General features: G+C 41.1%; 1 protein-coding gene across 1 annotated transcript; it reads right to left on the minus strand.

Moving 5' to 3' along the window:
* Positions 1-11,336: 11,336 nt before the first annotated feature.
* On the minus strand, positions 11,337-12,600 carry LOC123965520 (clathrin light chain A-like; the record flags this gene model as incomplete). The annotated part of the gene is given in 1 exon segment (XM_046042022.1): positions 11,337-12,600. A coding segment is annotated over 1 exon segment (174 nt), but the record flags the coding sequence as incomplete, so codon positions are not given.
* Positions 12,601-16,090: the final 3,490 nt, after the last annotated feature.

Raw genomic sequence — 16,090 nt, forward strand, 5'->3', positions numbered from 1 at the left:
ATGCCCTCAAAGTTCACATTATCGGCAATGACTTTGTCTCTGATCTCCCGGAGTCTGATGAGGTTGTTCTCACGAACCATATCCACAATGAGGGTTTCTTGTGCCGCTGTAAATATGGCAACCCTCCCACCTCTATGTGGCATTCTTTCAACTCTAAAGAAAGAAACGTGTTGTCAATTGACATGTTTTACAATACAGTAACAACTGATTTGAAACTAATAGACTACTTTCACAGGCTTGTAAAATTGTATTGTGACAAAGAAAGCAATAGAGTACAATACCTGTTGTGTTGTCTGAATGCCCTGATAATGGTGGCCACGGTGAACCTACTCAGGTTTGGACGGACTCTTAGTCCTGCTTCAGCCATTGTCATGCCATGGACAATGACATGGTCAATGACTGTTGCTCGCATCTCGTCCGTAATGATGGTACGAGGTTGTCTTGCTCTCCCTCCTGGACCTTCTCCTCTCCCTTGTTGGCCTCCTCCTCTTCTTCCTTGGCCTGCTCCTCTTCCTCATTGGCCTCCTCCTCTTCCTCCCTGGCCTCCTCCTCTTCCTCCCTGGCCTGCTCCTCTTCCTCCTTGGCCTGCTCCTCTCCCTCCTCTGACTCGATTACCTCTTCCCCTGACTCTGCCTTCATCCATTGTGTTTGTTTGAAATCTTCAGCAAACTGTGCACTCTGAACTTGCTTTTATACATGTGGTCACAGCATTAGCAACAGGTGTTTTCAATTTTGAGTCGTTGTGTGTAATGAATGACGCCAGGTGTGTTCATTTTGTTCAAATATTGCTGACTGTGGCAAGCATTTTGCATCACATGAGCTTTCATTTGAGAATATGAGCAGAGTTCTTTTGCAACTTGTGTTTTAGCAAGGAAAAATGTGTTAAGATTTATGTGAACGGAGGATTGTGTTTTGTGAATTGTGTCTTCATGTGAAATGTGTTTATGATATTGGAAAATGATGGCTAGATTTAGTAAATGTGTTTAGACAACTGGTCATTTGGTTTAGAGGATTGGCTTTTGTGTTTTAGCATTTGAGAAAAACTGTAATGCGATCAGACATGTTTACTTACTTTCTCTTAGGCAGGTCTGAAAGCATGTCAGTTCTGAGTCTGAAATCATCAGGTGTCTTTGCTTTAAAATCAATCATCAAGTAACCGTAAGGAACACTCATGGCATCGTCGAAACAATCAATAAAAAAATTACTCTTACCAGGAAACATTTGTCTAGCCATTAGCATGACTTGGTATTTATCTCTGGGATTTTTAAACAAAAGAAGATAATTGGTATTCAAATTAATAGTACGGCTAACTTTGCCTTGAAAAAACAAATTCTGAACTAGATATAATCAGCTTAAATTTCTATGATGCACATATTTTGTAAACACATTTTGGACCTCAATGTTATTGCTAGCATCATTCATTAAATCATCAATAATCAACAAATTGTTTTTATCTAAAGGCAACAATGTATCATTACATAAAGAAGATGGCAAGCCTTCAACGAAATTCACATTTCTAATTTTCAATAACTGGTCATACAATGGTTGCCAACACGAAAAAATATATACAACATTTTCAATCTGTTTTGAAATGAGTTTATCGGCATTTTCAATCAGCATTTTCACAAAATATGTTTCACCGCTGTTTGAAGGACCTGATACAATTAGACTAAAAGGATGTTGTAATCTAAAATCAAAACCATCAGTCTCCCTAATGCTAGGTACACACCAAAAGATAATCGGGCTGATTTTGGGCCGATTTCCCCCCTTCCGACAATCCTAGCTATGTCCCGATTATCTTGATGGTTCTACAGATTATCTTATCAGATTCTCCCTTGGTGTGAGGTGTGTTAAGAGTGTCCGACCTGATCGGAAGAACGTCGGAGGCGCCCCGATCACGGATCAGAAATCCTGATGTGTGGGGGGATCCCCGAGGACAAACGCGCGCATGTTCTGGAGATTATCACGTGAAACGAAACAATATCCATTCAGAAAGCGAGATGATTGAAGACGGAAGCATAAGAAACACAGTCATGGTGAAATTAATGTGGACAGCAGAGATAGAGGATCAGCTTGTAGATTTGTGGCAACAGCACGAATGTTTGTTCAACGCCGCAATTTCTTCCTGCATATTGTCCGCCATGCTTATTCTGAAGTCTCGTGAGATTTTGCGAGATTTCCTGTGTTCACAGTCTAGACTCGGGTTGAAAATCTGTTGTGGTGTGCTAATCTAGGATTTTTTCTCCTCATGTTTGTGGTCTATCACATTTTGAAAATCTTATAAGATGTAAAAAATCCTTTGGTGTGTACCCAGCACAACAGCCATTTCAAAAACAGTATGGTAAAGTTCTCAGATCAGGAAAAACTCGTGTACATTTCGTGTACATTTCGTGTACACGACTTGAAGTCTTGTGGCAAATGTTTTATTTTTTTAGTTCGAAAGCCTTTTTATTTCTCAGATACTTAAAATAGTCTCCTATTGTTAGGATAGTAGATAGGGTGACATCTATCTCAGCGACGCTCTGTGATGCAGGATAAAACCGGAAAAAAGACTTTGGCCCCGACGTATTTTGTTTACTAGCTAATAATTAAGATGTTGCAGGCAAAACACATGATCGGTCTAAGAAAGAAACACAGAAGACATCAATACAGTAGGTACAAAGAAATATTATTACAATATAGGTGACAATAACTAACACCAGTGCCCTAGCAAAGGTTGTGATTTATAAAAAACAAACTCGTTGAAGACATTGAAAATGAGCATCCTGTAAGCAAACTCTGAACCATGTGTACGCGCATAAAGAGGAGAAATGAGAAATGGCGACTCACATGGCAGAAGGATGAAACTGTTTGAAGTGAATAGTCCTACAACTGTGTAAATATATCGAAATATTTCCTCTGAGTAATATAGGCTTAAAGCCTAAAGCCTTTCTAAATAATCAGACACTTGTTTGATTGATTCTCCCTGAAGTTCGCTATATAAAATTAAAACAAAAATACAAAAAAAAACCCAACATAATTTAAGATAATATGCGGCGCACAAAAAGAACCATGACTGAGGATAATAAATATAAGCGGAGATTCTGCTTCTGCAAAAGAACACCTCAAATGTGTTGGACCGTTTAATGAGGAATCATATTAATTACTTGTATGCTGTACAATATTGAGCCAAACGCTGGTATGGATGTGATGCGCTGTTTGTTCTGGAAAATAACACTATTTCATTGTCGTTTACTACAAGTCACGGGCTATTTCTTTTAACTCATCGCCATCGTTGTTAAGTGAGTGGACTGTTTGCGTAACCTCAATACATGTTTAAACACAGATGTAATGCATTTGTTTTTCTCTCTTTTCAAACGGGGGAATCCATATTAGTCCCGGGATCATCCCGTCTTGCGGGTGATATCATGGCCTATGCAGAGTTAGACGGCGGTGAATATACATCCGCCTTCATGTGCTAATGTCAAACCGGCAACTGTGTGGCTACTGACAAAAGATAAAAAAACAGATCTACCCCGTGTCTGATCTCACGTTGATCAGACGGTGTTAGGTTTTCTACATTCAAGATTCGCTCTTTCAGCGCAAGCCGACAGGCGCCTGCTTTTAATGGGTGATGGGTGCATTACTCTCTCCCTCCGTGAGAAACTTCGCAGAAATCATACACAACACATTAACGATGGATCGCTAGAAAACCTGTCTATATGATGTGGGGGAGGTATCCTATTCTTGCACCCATCAAAGCTATTAAGCGGATCAACCCCGTAATAATATGCATATTGACTGACGTCACTTCTCCTCAAGAGTCTTATTTTTTGGTGTCCTCATGCATAATCAGTTTAAAACAAGAACGATAAATAATCATCCCGTCTTGTGTGTGTGTCCCCCTTTGATCAGTGACGTCACTACTCAGGAGGAATGCGAACGAAAAATAACCACGCATGCATTTGAAACTATCGCCCCAATGGCGGGCGATGTTATATGAAAAACCCCAGAAAGCAGCGCTGGTCACGTCAAACTTTCTAATACTTTGAGCAACTAACGGGGCTTAAGGTGTTTCGCTGAACTAGACTTGTGATTGCACCGCTGTGGCCCCATGGTGGGCGATGTCAAAAGACAAACCCCAGAAAACAGTACAAGTCTCGCAGGAGCTCCCAAAGCTGGCCTCTATGTACTACTCATGTCTAAAGAAAGGATAGAGTGACAATCATGTGAATGTCCAGGAAAAATTAATAATGCTTTGCAACTAAATGTGTCAGCACTGTCACATGAGATGGTATTGCATTTATAACATGAATGATCTCAGGACAGAACAACGGATGGCTTGTTTTTTTACTAATGCTTTTATCACCAACTATAAACCTATAGTCCTCCACTCCATTAATAACTGATATGCAGCAACGTATCATTCACTCTGCAGAAAAGTTGATTGGCAGCAATATACAATTCCAAAGGATGTGTACACCTCCAGGACTCTGGGGCGGGCAGGATAGATTGTGGCCGACCCCTGCCACCTCAGACACAAACTCTTTCAGACACTCCCCTTTAGCAGGAGCCTGCGGTCCATCAGGACCAAAACGTCATGCCACATGAACAGTTTCTTCCCGCCTACAGCTGGCCTCATCAACAAGGCCCGGATCCCCCATGGACGCTGCCTCTCATGTCCCCCGCCAAACTTCCCCGTCCCCCCTTTTGCAGTACACACTGTTAATGTTTGCACATTTCCAATTTTTGTATCCCATTTTTTTTCAATGCAAATAGTTAAATGAAACATCATGTTGTATGTCCTCTATTCTAATATCTGTACCAGCCCCAAGTGACACCCATGTCGACATGGCACAAACACAATGAAGCACGTGTATGTGATCACTGACTTGGTCAAGGACACTTTGGCAGGACAAATGCCCACCACTAAACTCATATAAACGGACTATCTTCCACCCCAATAAACCACCATAATAACCACATGAAGGTATACAAATTAAATTTCAGGTTTTATAAACGTTTCCATCAACTGAAGCAGTAACTTTGGTTCTATCCCACATCACCTATTGTCTGATAAGTTGGTCTAATATACACTCTGTGGTGGCAGAAAATCTCTTCCCATATGTGTTTTCCTTATTATGCATGCACTTGTATTACAATATCCATATACTAGTATATTACTACTCACACTTAGTCTATTATGTTGTCCTTGTACTGATGTTTAGGCTGTGCTATAAGGAAAAGCTTGTTAGGTTTATTGTGTTCCCTCTGTCCTTTCACTCTGTATTAGTATGTTTAGTGTTAAATTACTAACTGCACTAGGTGGTTGATCTCTGGTCCAGCTGTTTATTTTTTCATTCACTTCTCTGTTAATTCTCATTTAATAAATCAACCAAAACACAACAGTTTGTTGTAATTCATTTATTTGTTCACTTCTCCCAAGGAAAGAGAATCATTTCCACGACACACTCTACAGCCTTAAAACCAATGGAATCATCCGCCGAAAACTGCCTCGCACTTGTAGGGTGTCGGGGGTGCCGCGGCCATGCTACACATGCTGCAGCTCTGCTGATGTGGCTCTGAATTGTCACACGCTTGGGATGCTACACGAAGGACTTCAACGTCACTTCCTGTGTACCCTATGTGGCGCTAGACAGCTCCTGGTAATAAATAGGGCGGGACTTTTATCAAACATAAAGTTTGGTACAGATGTGAGCATGTACAATGACGTTATTACAACTTCCTGTTTCAATCAAATCAAATTTTGACACCAAACCACGGGCACGCCCTTTAACAAAAAAACTCACCGTCTGTACAACTTTTAATCATCAATGGGTTTAGACTGCACAGCAAACAAATACGGAGCTTGTAAATTGTCAAAAATTAAAATTAATTCAACTTCCTGTTGGGTGTCGGCATCGATCCAAGAGGCTTTTTTGTACTTTAGGACTAAATACATCTACCATAGAAATTTTGCACATTTGGTGAGTTTTTCAACATGTTTAGGCCGCCAAAAATGCGATCACCTCTTAAGTGATTGTGCCTACAAAATGAAAACCCGAGAAAGTTTTTGCAGCAATGCTTTATTTTGTGTTGAATTAAGAGCTTTGACTTTGAAAAGTTCTGAAAGACATTCAAAAGAGTTAGTGGCTTGCTTGACACACCTCTTAAAATGCATCAGGAAACGTGAATCCCCTGAATGAGAAGTGCAGGAATTTCCTCTGCGTGGAGATGCAAGGGAAATGAAAATAAGCATCCATAGGTTGATGGATGTGGATCTGTACCAGTTTGGTGATGTCGATGGGCCGGGTTCAATCCTGCCGGTCCAGGGATTGAACCAGCGACCACCGGTCACAAGCTCACTTCTCTAACCTTTGGTTTGCTAGATATTCCTTATTCCTTATGTGGCAAGACCATATGGCTCAGAACTATTGCAGCTACGCCACCTGGGGAATTTCACCCCAAGAATTATATCTTACAGCCAACACTAATAAATGAAGGCACACAGGTTTGTCAAATAAGCACAGGGTAAGGGATGGTTTAGCTCTATTTAGGCCCAATCCCAATGTCCACCCTCACAGACTCTCTTTGAGGCGCATTCCCGGAAAGTCCGTGAGGACTTAGGGCTGTCCCACTGTCAAATCGCCAAGTGCACGAGGGCTCTCTCGCGGACATTTTGAGCCCTTTATAGACCCTTTTCAAGATGCCTGATGGAAAAAACGTCTGGAGCCAGGCCCAGAGGGAGGGCTCGCCGGCGAGTGCCTGGTGGCCAGGTTTGCCACCATCCATAGGTAGATCCACAAGGGTCGGGTGCGCTGCCACATGGGTGGCGGTGAAGGTCAGGGGCCTTGACGGACCAGACCCGGGCAGCAGAGGCTGGCTCTGGGGACGTGGAACGTCACCTCTCTGTGGGGGAAGGAGCCGGAACTTGTGCGGGAGATGGAGCACTACCAGTTAGATCTGGTGGGACTAACCTCCACGCACAGTCTCGGTTCTGGAACCGTACTCCTTGAAAGGGGATGGACCCCATTCTTCTATGGAGTTGCTCAGGGTGTGAGGCGCCGGGTGGGTGTGGGGATACTCACAAGCCACCGAATGCTGGAATGCAGGTGCTGGAATGGAGGGTTCGGACAATAGTCAAACCTCGGATCGAAGAGGAACAATGCGGTTTTTGTCCTGGTCGTGGAACAATGGACCAGCTCTTTACTCTCACAAGGATCTTGGAGTGGACGTGGGAGTATGCCCATCCAGTCTACATGTGCTTTGTAGATCTGGAGAAGGCGCATGACCGGGTCCCCTGGGAGATACTGTGGGAGGTGCTGCGGGAGTATGGGGTGAGGGGGGCTCTTCTCAGGGCTATCCAAACCCTGTAAATCCAAAGCGAGGGCTGGGTCCGAGTACTCGGCAGTAAATCGGACTATTTCCAGGTGAGGGTTGGCCTTCGCCAGGGCTGCGCTTAGTCACCAATCCTATTTGTGATATTCATGGGCAGGATATCGTGGGGTAGTCATGGTGAGGAGGGGTTGCGGTTGGGTGGGCTTGGGATCTTGTCACTGCTTTTTGCGGATGATGTGGTCCTGATGGCATCATCTGTCCGTGACCTTCAGCTCTCACTGGATCGGTTCACAGCAGAGTGTGAAGCGGTTGGGATGAGGATTAGCACCTCTAAATCTGTGGCCATGGTTCTAAGCAGGAAACTGGTGGAGTGCCAACTCCAGGTAGGGAATGAGTCCTTACCCCAAGTGAAGCAGTTCAAGTACCTTGGGGTCTTGTTCATGAGTGAGGGGAGAATGGAGCAGGAGATTGGCCGGAGAATCAGAGCAGCGGGGGTGGTATTGCACTCGCTTTACGAGTCCAGTGTGAAGTTTCCACAGTCTGTGTTGGTTTGGGGTGCCATGTCATCTGCTGGTGTTGGTCCACTGTGCTTTATTAAGTCCAGAGACAGCGCAGCCGTCTACCAGGACATTTTAGAGCACTTAATGCTTGCTTCGGCAGACGAGCTTTATGGAGATGCTGACTTCATTTTCCAGCAGGACTTGGCACCTGCCCACACTGCCAAAAGTACCAAAACCTGGTTCAATGACCATGGGATTACTGTGCTTGATTGGCCAGCAAACTCGCCTAACCTGAACCCCATAGAGAATCTATGGGGCATTGCCAAGAGAAAGATGAAAGACATGAGACCGAACAATGCAGAAGAGCTGAACGCCGCTATTGAAGCATACTGGTCTTAACACCTCAGCAGTGCCACAGGCTGATAGCATCCATGCCACGCCGCATTGAGGCAATAATTCATTCAAAAGGGACCCAAACCAAGTACTGAGTACATATGCATGATTATACTTTTCAGAGGGCTGACATTTCTGTATTTAAAATCCTTTTTTTTTTTTTATTTCATGTAATATTCAAATTTTCTGAGATTTTGAATTTGGGGTTTTCATAAGCTATACGCAATAATCATCGAAATTATATCAAAGGCTTGAAATATCTCACTTTGCATGTAATGAGTCTATATAATATTAGTTTCACCTTTTAAGTTGAATTACTGAAATAAATGAATTTTTGCACAATATGCTAATTTCTCGAGTTTCACCGGTAGATTGTGGCATTTTTAGGCCGAAAGCTTAACCATCACAACAAGAAAATGGATGACCACACAGCTAGCCTTGTTATCAAACTCGACGCATCGTTTAATATTTAGTTTTATCAGTGTTATTAAGCAGCTAGCTATCAATACACAAACCAGGTAGTTTTTTGTTTGTCTTTTTACTAAAGGGGACTGGGGCCAAACTCCCCTAAACAGATGAGAAAGTCTGAGCACTTGTTCAGTCTTCTCCAGAGCAGCCTTTACTGCCAGTTAACAATCTGAGGAGTCATCAGTCAGATGAACACCAAGCTTTATTTGGACATTAAGCTATTCATTCACAAACACCTCAGAAAAAAACCCTTCTGGATAGTCACATCACAGAATACCAACAGCAACTTCTAATGACATTTTCTCACATCTGATACAAATGGGCAAACTCAGAGCAGGACTGAGTTCTCTTCCTCTTAACATATCAGACATGTCCCACAAAACAAGCAACACACAGCAATGAATCAATCTGTCCACACACATCCCTCACACTGTCTTAATGTTGAAACATGTCTGCAGGGATAAAGAATTGACAGTGCTACTAAAGGTGGGTGACCCGGGTAGGGTCGACAGGTTGGAGCTGTGTCTAGTACAGGTCACCCATGTCTTTCAATTTCTTTATGCACAAAAGCAGAGCCACAATTACAAGGTGTTGTTGGTTACCATAAATCATAATGTAAATAAATGAAAGTGACAACAGGGCCCTTTTATGGTGCTGGAGGAAGGAGTGGTTTGCTGCTTTGTCCTAACAGTCCAGCAATAATTTGAAGAGAGTGACGGTAGGTGATGGGGCCAGCCTTGATACTATCATCAGTCCTTAAACCCTGCACAGGCTCACATCCTCAAAGTATTGGGGAAACTCTGGGAGGTCCTGAGATGAGTACCAGGGAGAAAAACTAAATCAACTTCACTTTTATTTTACTTTACACAAGTAATCCCAGGTTTCTTTTCAGCATTGTAGCCAGGCTGACAGAGAGTCACAGCTCTATTGAGCCAAGTATTCCCATAGCTCTCAGTAGTTACGACTTCATGAGCTTCTTTAATGATAAATTTCTAACTAATAGAAACAAAATTCACCAAGACCTGCCCTTAACTGGCACCAACTTATCTCTAAACTCAGGAACCATAGAAACAGCTGTAGAACCAGATATATGTTTAGACTGTTTTGCTTCCCTCAATCTTTACCAACTAACTTCAATAATTTCTTCATCTAAACCATCAACCTGCCTCTTAGACCCCATCCCGACTAGGTTGCTTAAAGATGTTTTACCCTTAGTCAGCACTTCTATACTAGATATGATCAATCTATCTCTATCAACAGGCTATGTACCACAGTACTTTAAAGTAGCTGTAATTAAATCTCTTCTGAAAAAGCCCAAACTTGATCCGGATGTTTTAGCCAACTATAGACCTATATCTAACCTTCCATTTCTCTCTAAGAAAGAGAAAGCAGTTGCTAAACAGCTGTGTGACTTTCTACAGAGCAATAGTTTATTTGAGGATTTTCAGTCAGGATTTAGAGTTCATCATAGCACAGAGACAGCACTGGTGAAAATTACTAATGACCTCCTCATTGCATCAGACAAAGGACTTGTCTCTGAACTGGTTTTATTATATCTTAGTGCTGCATTTGATACCATTGACCATCGGATCCTATTGCAGAGACTGGAACATTTCATTGGCATTAAAGGAACCGCTCTAAGCTGGTTTAAGTCCTATTTATCAGATCGATTTCAGTTTGTACATGTTAACGATGAGTCCTCCATGCATGCCAAAGTTAGTCATGGAGTTCCACAAGGATCTGTCCTCGGACCAATCCTCTTCACTTTATATATGCTTCCTTTAGGCAATATTATCAGGAAATGTTCCATAAACGTTCATTGTTATGCAGATGATACTCAGTTATATCTATCGATCAAACCAGATGAAACTCATCAGTTAGCTAAACTTCAAATGTGCCTTCAGGATGTTAAAACCTGGATGACCTGTAATTTTCTAATGTTAAACTCAGATAAAACTGAATTTATTGTTCTGGGGCCTAAGCACCTCCGTGACGCATTATCTAAAGATATAGTTTGGTATATGGTCTAGGGGACACAAAGGTGGAGCTTTATGACAAACTACACTCTCTTTTCTGCAATCCAGACGTCAACCATGGCCTGATCACCCCGACTGCCAAATCTTGCTTTGTGTTTATTTATGTTACACATGCCCATTTAAATAGTTATGTTTAGCTCACCCTTTTGTTAAATAAATCACTTTTTAATCATTTATGCTGCCTCATTACCTCTTTTGTCATGGCCCTTGAGCCAGGTTGTGACAATCTCCACAAGTCTTTGTTCAAACGTTGACCAAAACAAACACAAAAATTCTCTAGATGGCAGATATCAAAAATTAAAATATAAAGTGTTTGTGCATCATAAACCTTAAAACAAAAAATTTTGCAGGTGGGTTTAACATGTCACCTACTAGTCAGGCACATATGACATTAGCTGATCTCAAGGTTATAAAAATATTTTTTAAAAGTTTGCGTTTCCAAAATTATTTCAAATAAAGCTTGGCTTACAGTCCAAATTCTCTCATCATTTTAATCTCCCAAGTCATCTGGATCTGGTCTGAAAATTTCAAGTGTTGCATTTTTCATGACTTGCTTCGATCCCGATTGTTGACGCTTGCGGCTATATTTAAATATGCAGTTGAAGAATGACTCAGCGACAACTTTCATTCACTTTTTTACTGATACTGAAATCAAATGGACAATGAACACGCATGGTCAAGCAACAGCTGGCTAATATGTATTTATCTTTAAAACCACAACGGTCTAATTTCAGTGAAACATTTTATATACTGTATATATAATGCCTTCTGTATATGTACATAGGTACACGCATAGAGTACATATACACACACACACACACACACACACACACAGTTGAGGTTTAAACGCACATACAAACAGGTCACATAATTAGTATACATTATTGTAATGACTTGGATAGTTCCTGACTGACTGAGGGGAGAGGCTTTTCAAAAGGAAATGCATAGATTGGAAAATTTAACACAATATGCCACAAGCAGGCTCTACACACACTGTTCAAAGTACACACTGAATTTGGAGTTTTGTTTTAAGAGTTTGGTCCTAAAAAAAAAAAAAAAAAAAAAATATATATTTTTTTTTAATTATTTTTTTTTTTTTTTTAGGAAGATACTTTTTTTGCAAGGATGGGAAAACATGAGGCGATGTGTTGGAGGGCAAAGGGTTAATGAAACCAGTTAACATCAATCAACCCTCATAGGTCAGAGGACAGTTAAGTTAAGAGTACAGTATCATGGGAATGATATTGTTTGGGGGCCATGTGAAGCAGGTTGTACAAACAAACATGAACCTTTCCCTTTTAGTGTCCAAACTCACCACCCTTACACAAGTGTTACACAATACCACAGACCATGACAACTTGTGTCGATCTAATAGGAGTTGATCACGGGATATTAAACAACAAGAAAAAGGAATTACAAGGTCTTGATTTGTCTGCGGAAGAGGTCACACAGATGAAAACCTTTCAGGGGGCAGACAATGGTGAGCTGGTGTTTCAAAGCTAATCTCTACAGCCCTGCCAGGAGGAGACAGATAAGGGTAGGACCACTGGCTATATCCTTCCACAGGGCTGTGCATGGCAAACCGGTATGGACAGAAGGAATGCAAGTCCCCTTGTCTTCAGAATGCAGATGGTGGGACATCGGTAGTAGGGTTGGTTGGTACGTCATGAGACAGGATTATATGGAATGACACCCTGAGCAGGCTAGGCTGCCTAGCGGACTAGTGGGGACTGCTTCAGGGAGATGAGGACGGAGCGCATGCGAGACACGTCTTTGGCCTGCTTGCTGGACTTGGGGTTGAAGTCACAGAGTCGAGCCACCCGCTCCCACTCCGTGCCGGGGTTGCTCTCGTCCAGATCTGAAATCATGGCCTCCTCAGCCGCCCTACATGCAACAGGGAAGAGGAGAAGGAAAGGACATGGAATAGGAAACAATCAGTGGAGGAAGTGGTTAAGATACACCAAAATACACGTATAGCCCTGAGAAAGTCCTCTGCTGATCACCAACACACACACACACGTTCTGGTGGAAAACTTAGTCATGCCTCCCAGATGCTTAGATGCTGGCATGACTGATGCATCTGTCAGATTCAATTCAATCTAAAATTTCAGTCCGACATCAAGATTTGAGAAGTACCCTCCCAATCTATTGAGTATAAATCTCAATACACCGGCTGGTGGGACTTTGTTAATTCAGCAGAGTCTACCTCAGGACAAGACAGTCCAATCACCACATAGAAATGGACATCCGTCTGTCGTTACACCCACAAAGTGAAACAAGCTACAACAGTTTCATTACGTGTGGCATGCCCCCAACTCCGCTTACATATTACAGTCACCTTTATTTTCGAATCTCCACAACAGTAAAGGTAGGTACGTCCACAAAACTGATGAGAAATCCAAATAAAAACAAACAAACCAAAGCTTAACAAAGTAATTGTAAGGTCTAATAAGCATTTTTGGTTGGTTAAAAATGCAGTTCTGTACAGAACTGGGGGAGGGGAGTTTGCCCACACCCTTACGACATTCTCTTTACGCACCAAGAACCAAGTATAGGGATGATGAGCTCATCTATATACTTGTCCTTAATAAAAAGGAAAAAAAAAAAAAAAAGGAACAATGACAAGTTCTGTTTTTTTAACCAAGCCCAAAAGAACTGGAAGCACTGCTAGGCTTTAGCCGTGCATTGTGCTGCAGCTGAAAAGCAGGCTATTTGGAGGTGTGTCAAAGAATGCATTCACTTTGATTTCATGTGTCCTAATTGTGGAACTGATCAATTAATGTCTTATTGGTGAAGATTGAGGCGTTTTTTAAACCATCTATTAAACCAAAAAGTGGACATTTACACTACAGGGCTTACCACTTGAAGTTAAAACAAGTTTAAAAAACAAAACGGAAGACAAAAAGACAAAACTTGAAACTGAAAATGGATCAGTCCCACTTTCACAAGCCATTTTGAGATGTAAGCCACAGATTATGGCTAAACAAATATAACCCCTCATCACACCCCACCCACAAACAGTAATAATTCCACTGCCATGGTACTTTTCTAGTTAAAATGTTATTTTTCTATACCCCGCCCAACCTGCAAGCACAAACTCAGCTACTACCTACAACACAATACACAAAGCAAAATGGGGATGAGAAGCCAATGAACATTCACAGTCGCAACCAACTACAAATACACAAAAAGGACTAGAAGGACCACAACATCACAGAAGGGGCATTATAACAAGCCTCTATCTAGGCAGTGGATCTAACTGTTGGGATAGTAAACTAAGTATCTATGCAACATATAATGATCTAACACCCACACACCCACACCCACACCCACAACCACACACACCCCTATCCCCTGTCAAAAATATAAAGTATTTAGAGGTTCTGTGGTTTTGTATTTTTACTTAACTGGTCTAGGCGGTAGCAAGGATGGTTAATGTGTGTGCTTTAAGGTGCATAGGAAAAGAAAACAGGGAGAAACAGTTTCACAAGTCAGAATTTAGAAGAGAGAGAGGGAAGGGGAACGAAATGAAAGACAACAAAAATGAGCTAAATGCAAATGTTGAAAGCAAGCATGCAAAAGCAACAGTTTTTTTAAATTTCATTTTTTTCTTCAAAAATGATTAGTGTGCAGCCTTTGGTTTAGTGACATTTCTCTAATAATATAATACTGCCTCAAGCCATATTTCTGTCAGTTACACACACAAGGATGTTATGGCCTGGGATCTCATTTATAAAACTTGTATATTATTTTCTAATAAGTCAAATCACGAGCACATCATGCCAGTTACGTCCCCGTGTAAATATGTCCAAAATTTCACCTACAAGCAATATTATTCATTTTATGTCACAAGACATTAACATAATTTATTTCACTACATTGGCAATGATGTGACCAGCTCCCACTTTATGCAAAATCTTTGCAGGCACTGTTCACACATTGTTCATTCTCTTGCCACACAACGTTTGTGAGGGAAGTGGTATTCACATCATTCAAGCCAATTTGTTCTTATTGAATGCTTATAAATGAGGCCCATCGAGTCCTCGTCATAGACTCCACCAACAACATGAAGAAGCAGGAAGTGCTGTGATTCACTGTCATTCTACACAAAACACTGCTAAAGCACCAGGAATTTGTTGATTTGCATTGAGGTGTGCACATAAACAAAGCTCACAATTGAAACACAATAAAATGCCTCTTCCTTAATCATGACAAAATCATTTTGTCAATCATGAGCATGTGTACATTAATACTAAGTCACAAATACAATGAAAATGTAATGCAAAAAAGGAAAAAAAAGCTTATATACGAACCTAATGAAAGAACAACCAAAAATAAGTTTTTACCTAGGAACAAAGGAACATGTCAAACTATTCTCACCAAATAAAAAATAATAACTGATGACAAGTTTGAATTACAAGCTGATGAATAAGAAGATAATAAAATAAAACGTGTACAGGCTAATTGAAACTCCCAACTAATCTGATATCCTGCAAAACCAAAGGCTGCACAACTCAAACTACTGGATAGCTAGCTGGGCAAATTAGCATGTCATCCCATAGGACAGCAGTAGCTACAGAGCAGCTAACATTCTAATAAAGCATGAACACAGTTCAGTTTGAAGCAGTTGTGTAACCCATGACATGACCAGTGGTGTTATCAATAAAATTTTTGCAGACACTGGGGACATGTGAGGGCTGGACTCATTAAATGTTACCTTGAAATGAATTGAAGAACCAGAATGATGGAAACAAAGCTGGAGAGGTGCTTTTCTGAAGAGGTGATTAATACATTAAAACTATTAATGACTTTTCTTTTGCCTATAAAAACACAATAGGCAATAAATATTTAATAACTGGACATTCTGAATCCTGCACATACCTAGAATTTAAGTCCAATTGTATTTAGTTAAATACATAAAATGAAAACAGCTGTAGTTTAAGGGATGCAACTATGACAAAAAACACCTAATAACTATTAGATATTACTACATATTGTTCAGCAATGAGACCCACCTTACTGAGCATAGATGAGTTTATAAAGCATTACAACTTTCACACATTATTAAAACTACAGCGACTTTTAACTCGGTTTCACGTGTAGTGTGGTTTAGTTTGGCACCATCCCATTCTGCACGCATCCTCATTTTTACATAAATGAGTGCTTAGGGCTGGCGATACGGGAAGTTAGTACTTAGGACGTTTGACTTGTAGAGATTCAGAGGCAGGAACCTCCACAATGTCAAACTCTGCACACAGTGCAGTAAAATCACGTCTTATTTCATTAACAACTCTCGAAGTTAAAATAAAGGGAAAAACGTTCGGTCCACTTATGCACACACACACACACACACACACACACACACACACACACACA

The sequence above is a fragment of the Micropterus dolomieu genome, unplaced genomic scaffold (assembly GCF_021292245.1).
Source record: "Micropterus dolomieu isolate WLL.071019.BEF.003 ecotype Adirondacks unplaced genomic scaffold, ASM2129224v1 contig_9996, whole genome shotgun sequence".
Taxonomy (NCBI): Eukaryota; Metazoa; Chordata; class Actinopteri; order Centrarchiformes; family Centrarchidae; genus Micropterus; species Micropterus dolomieu.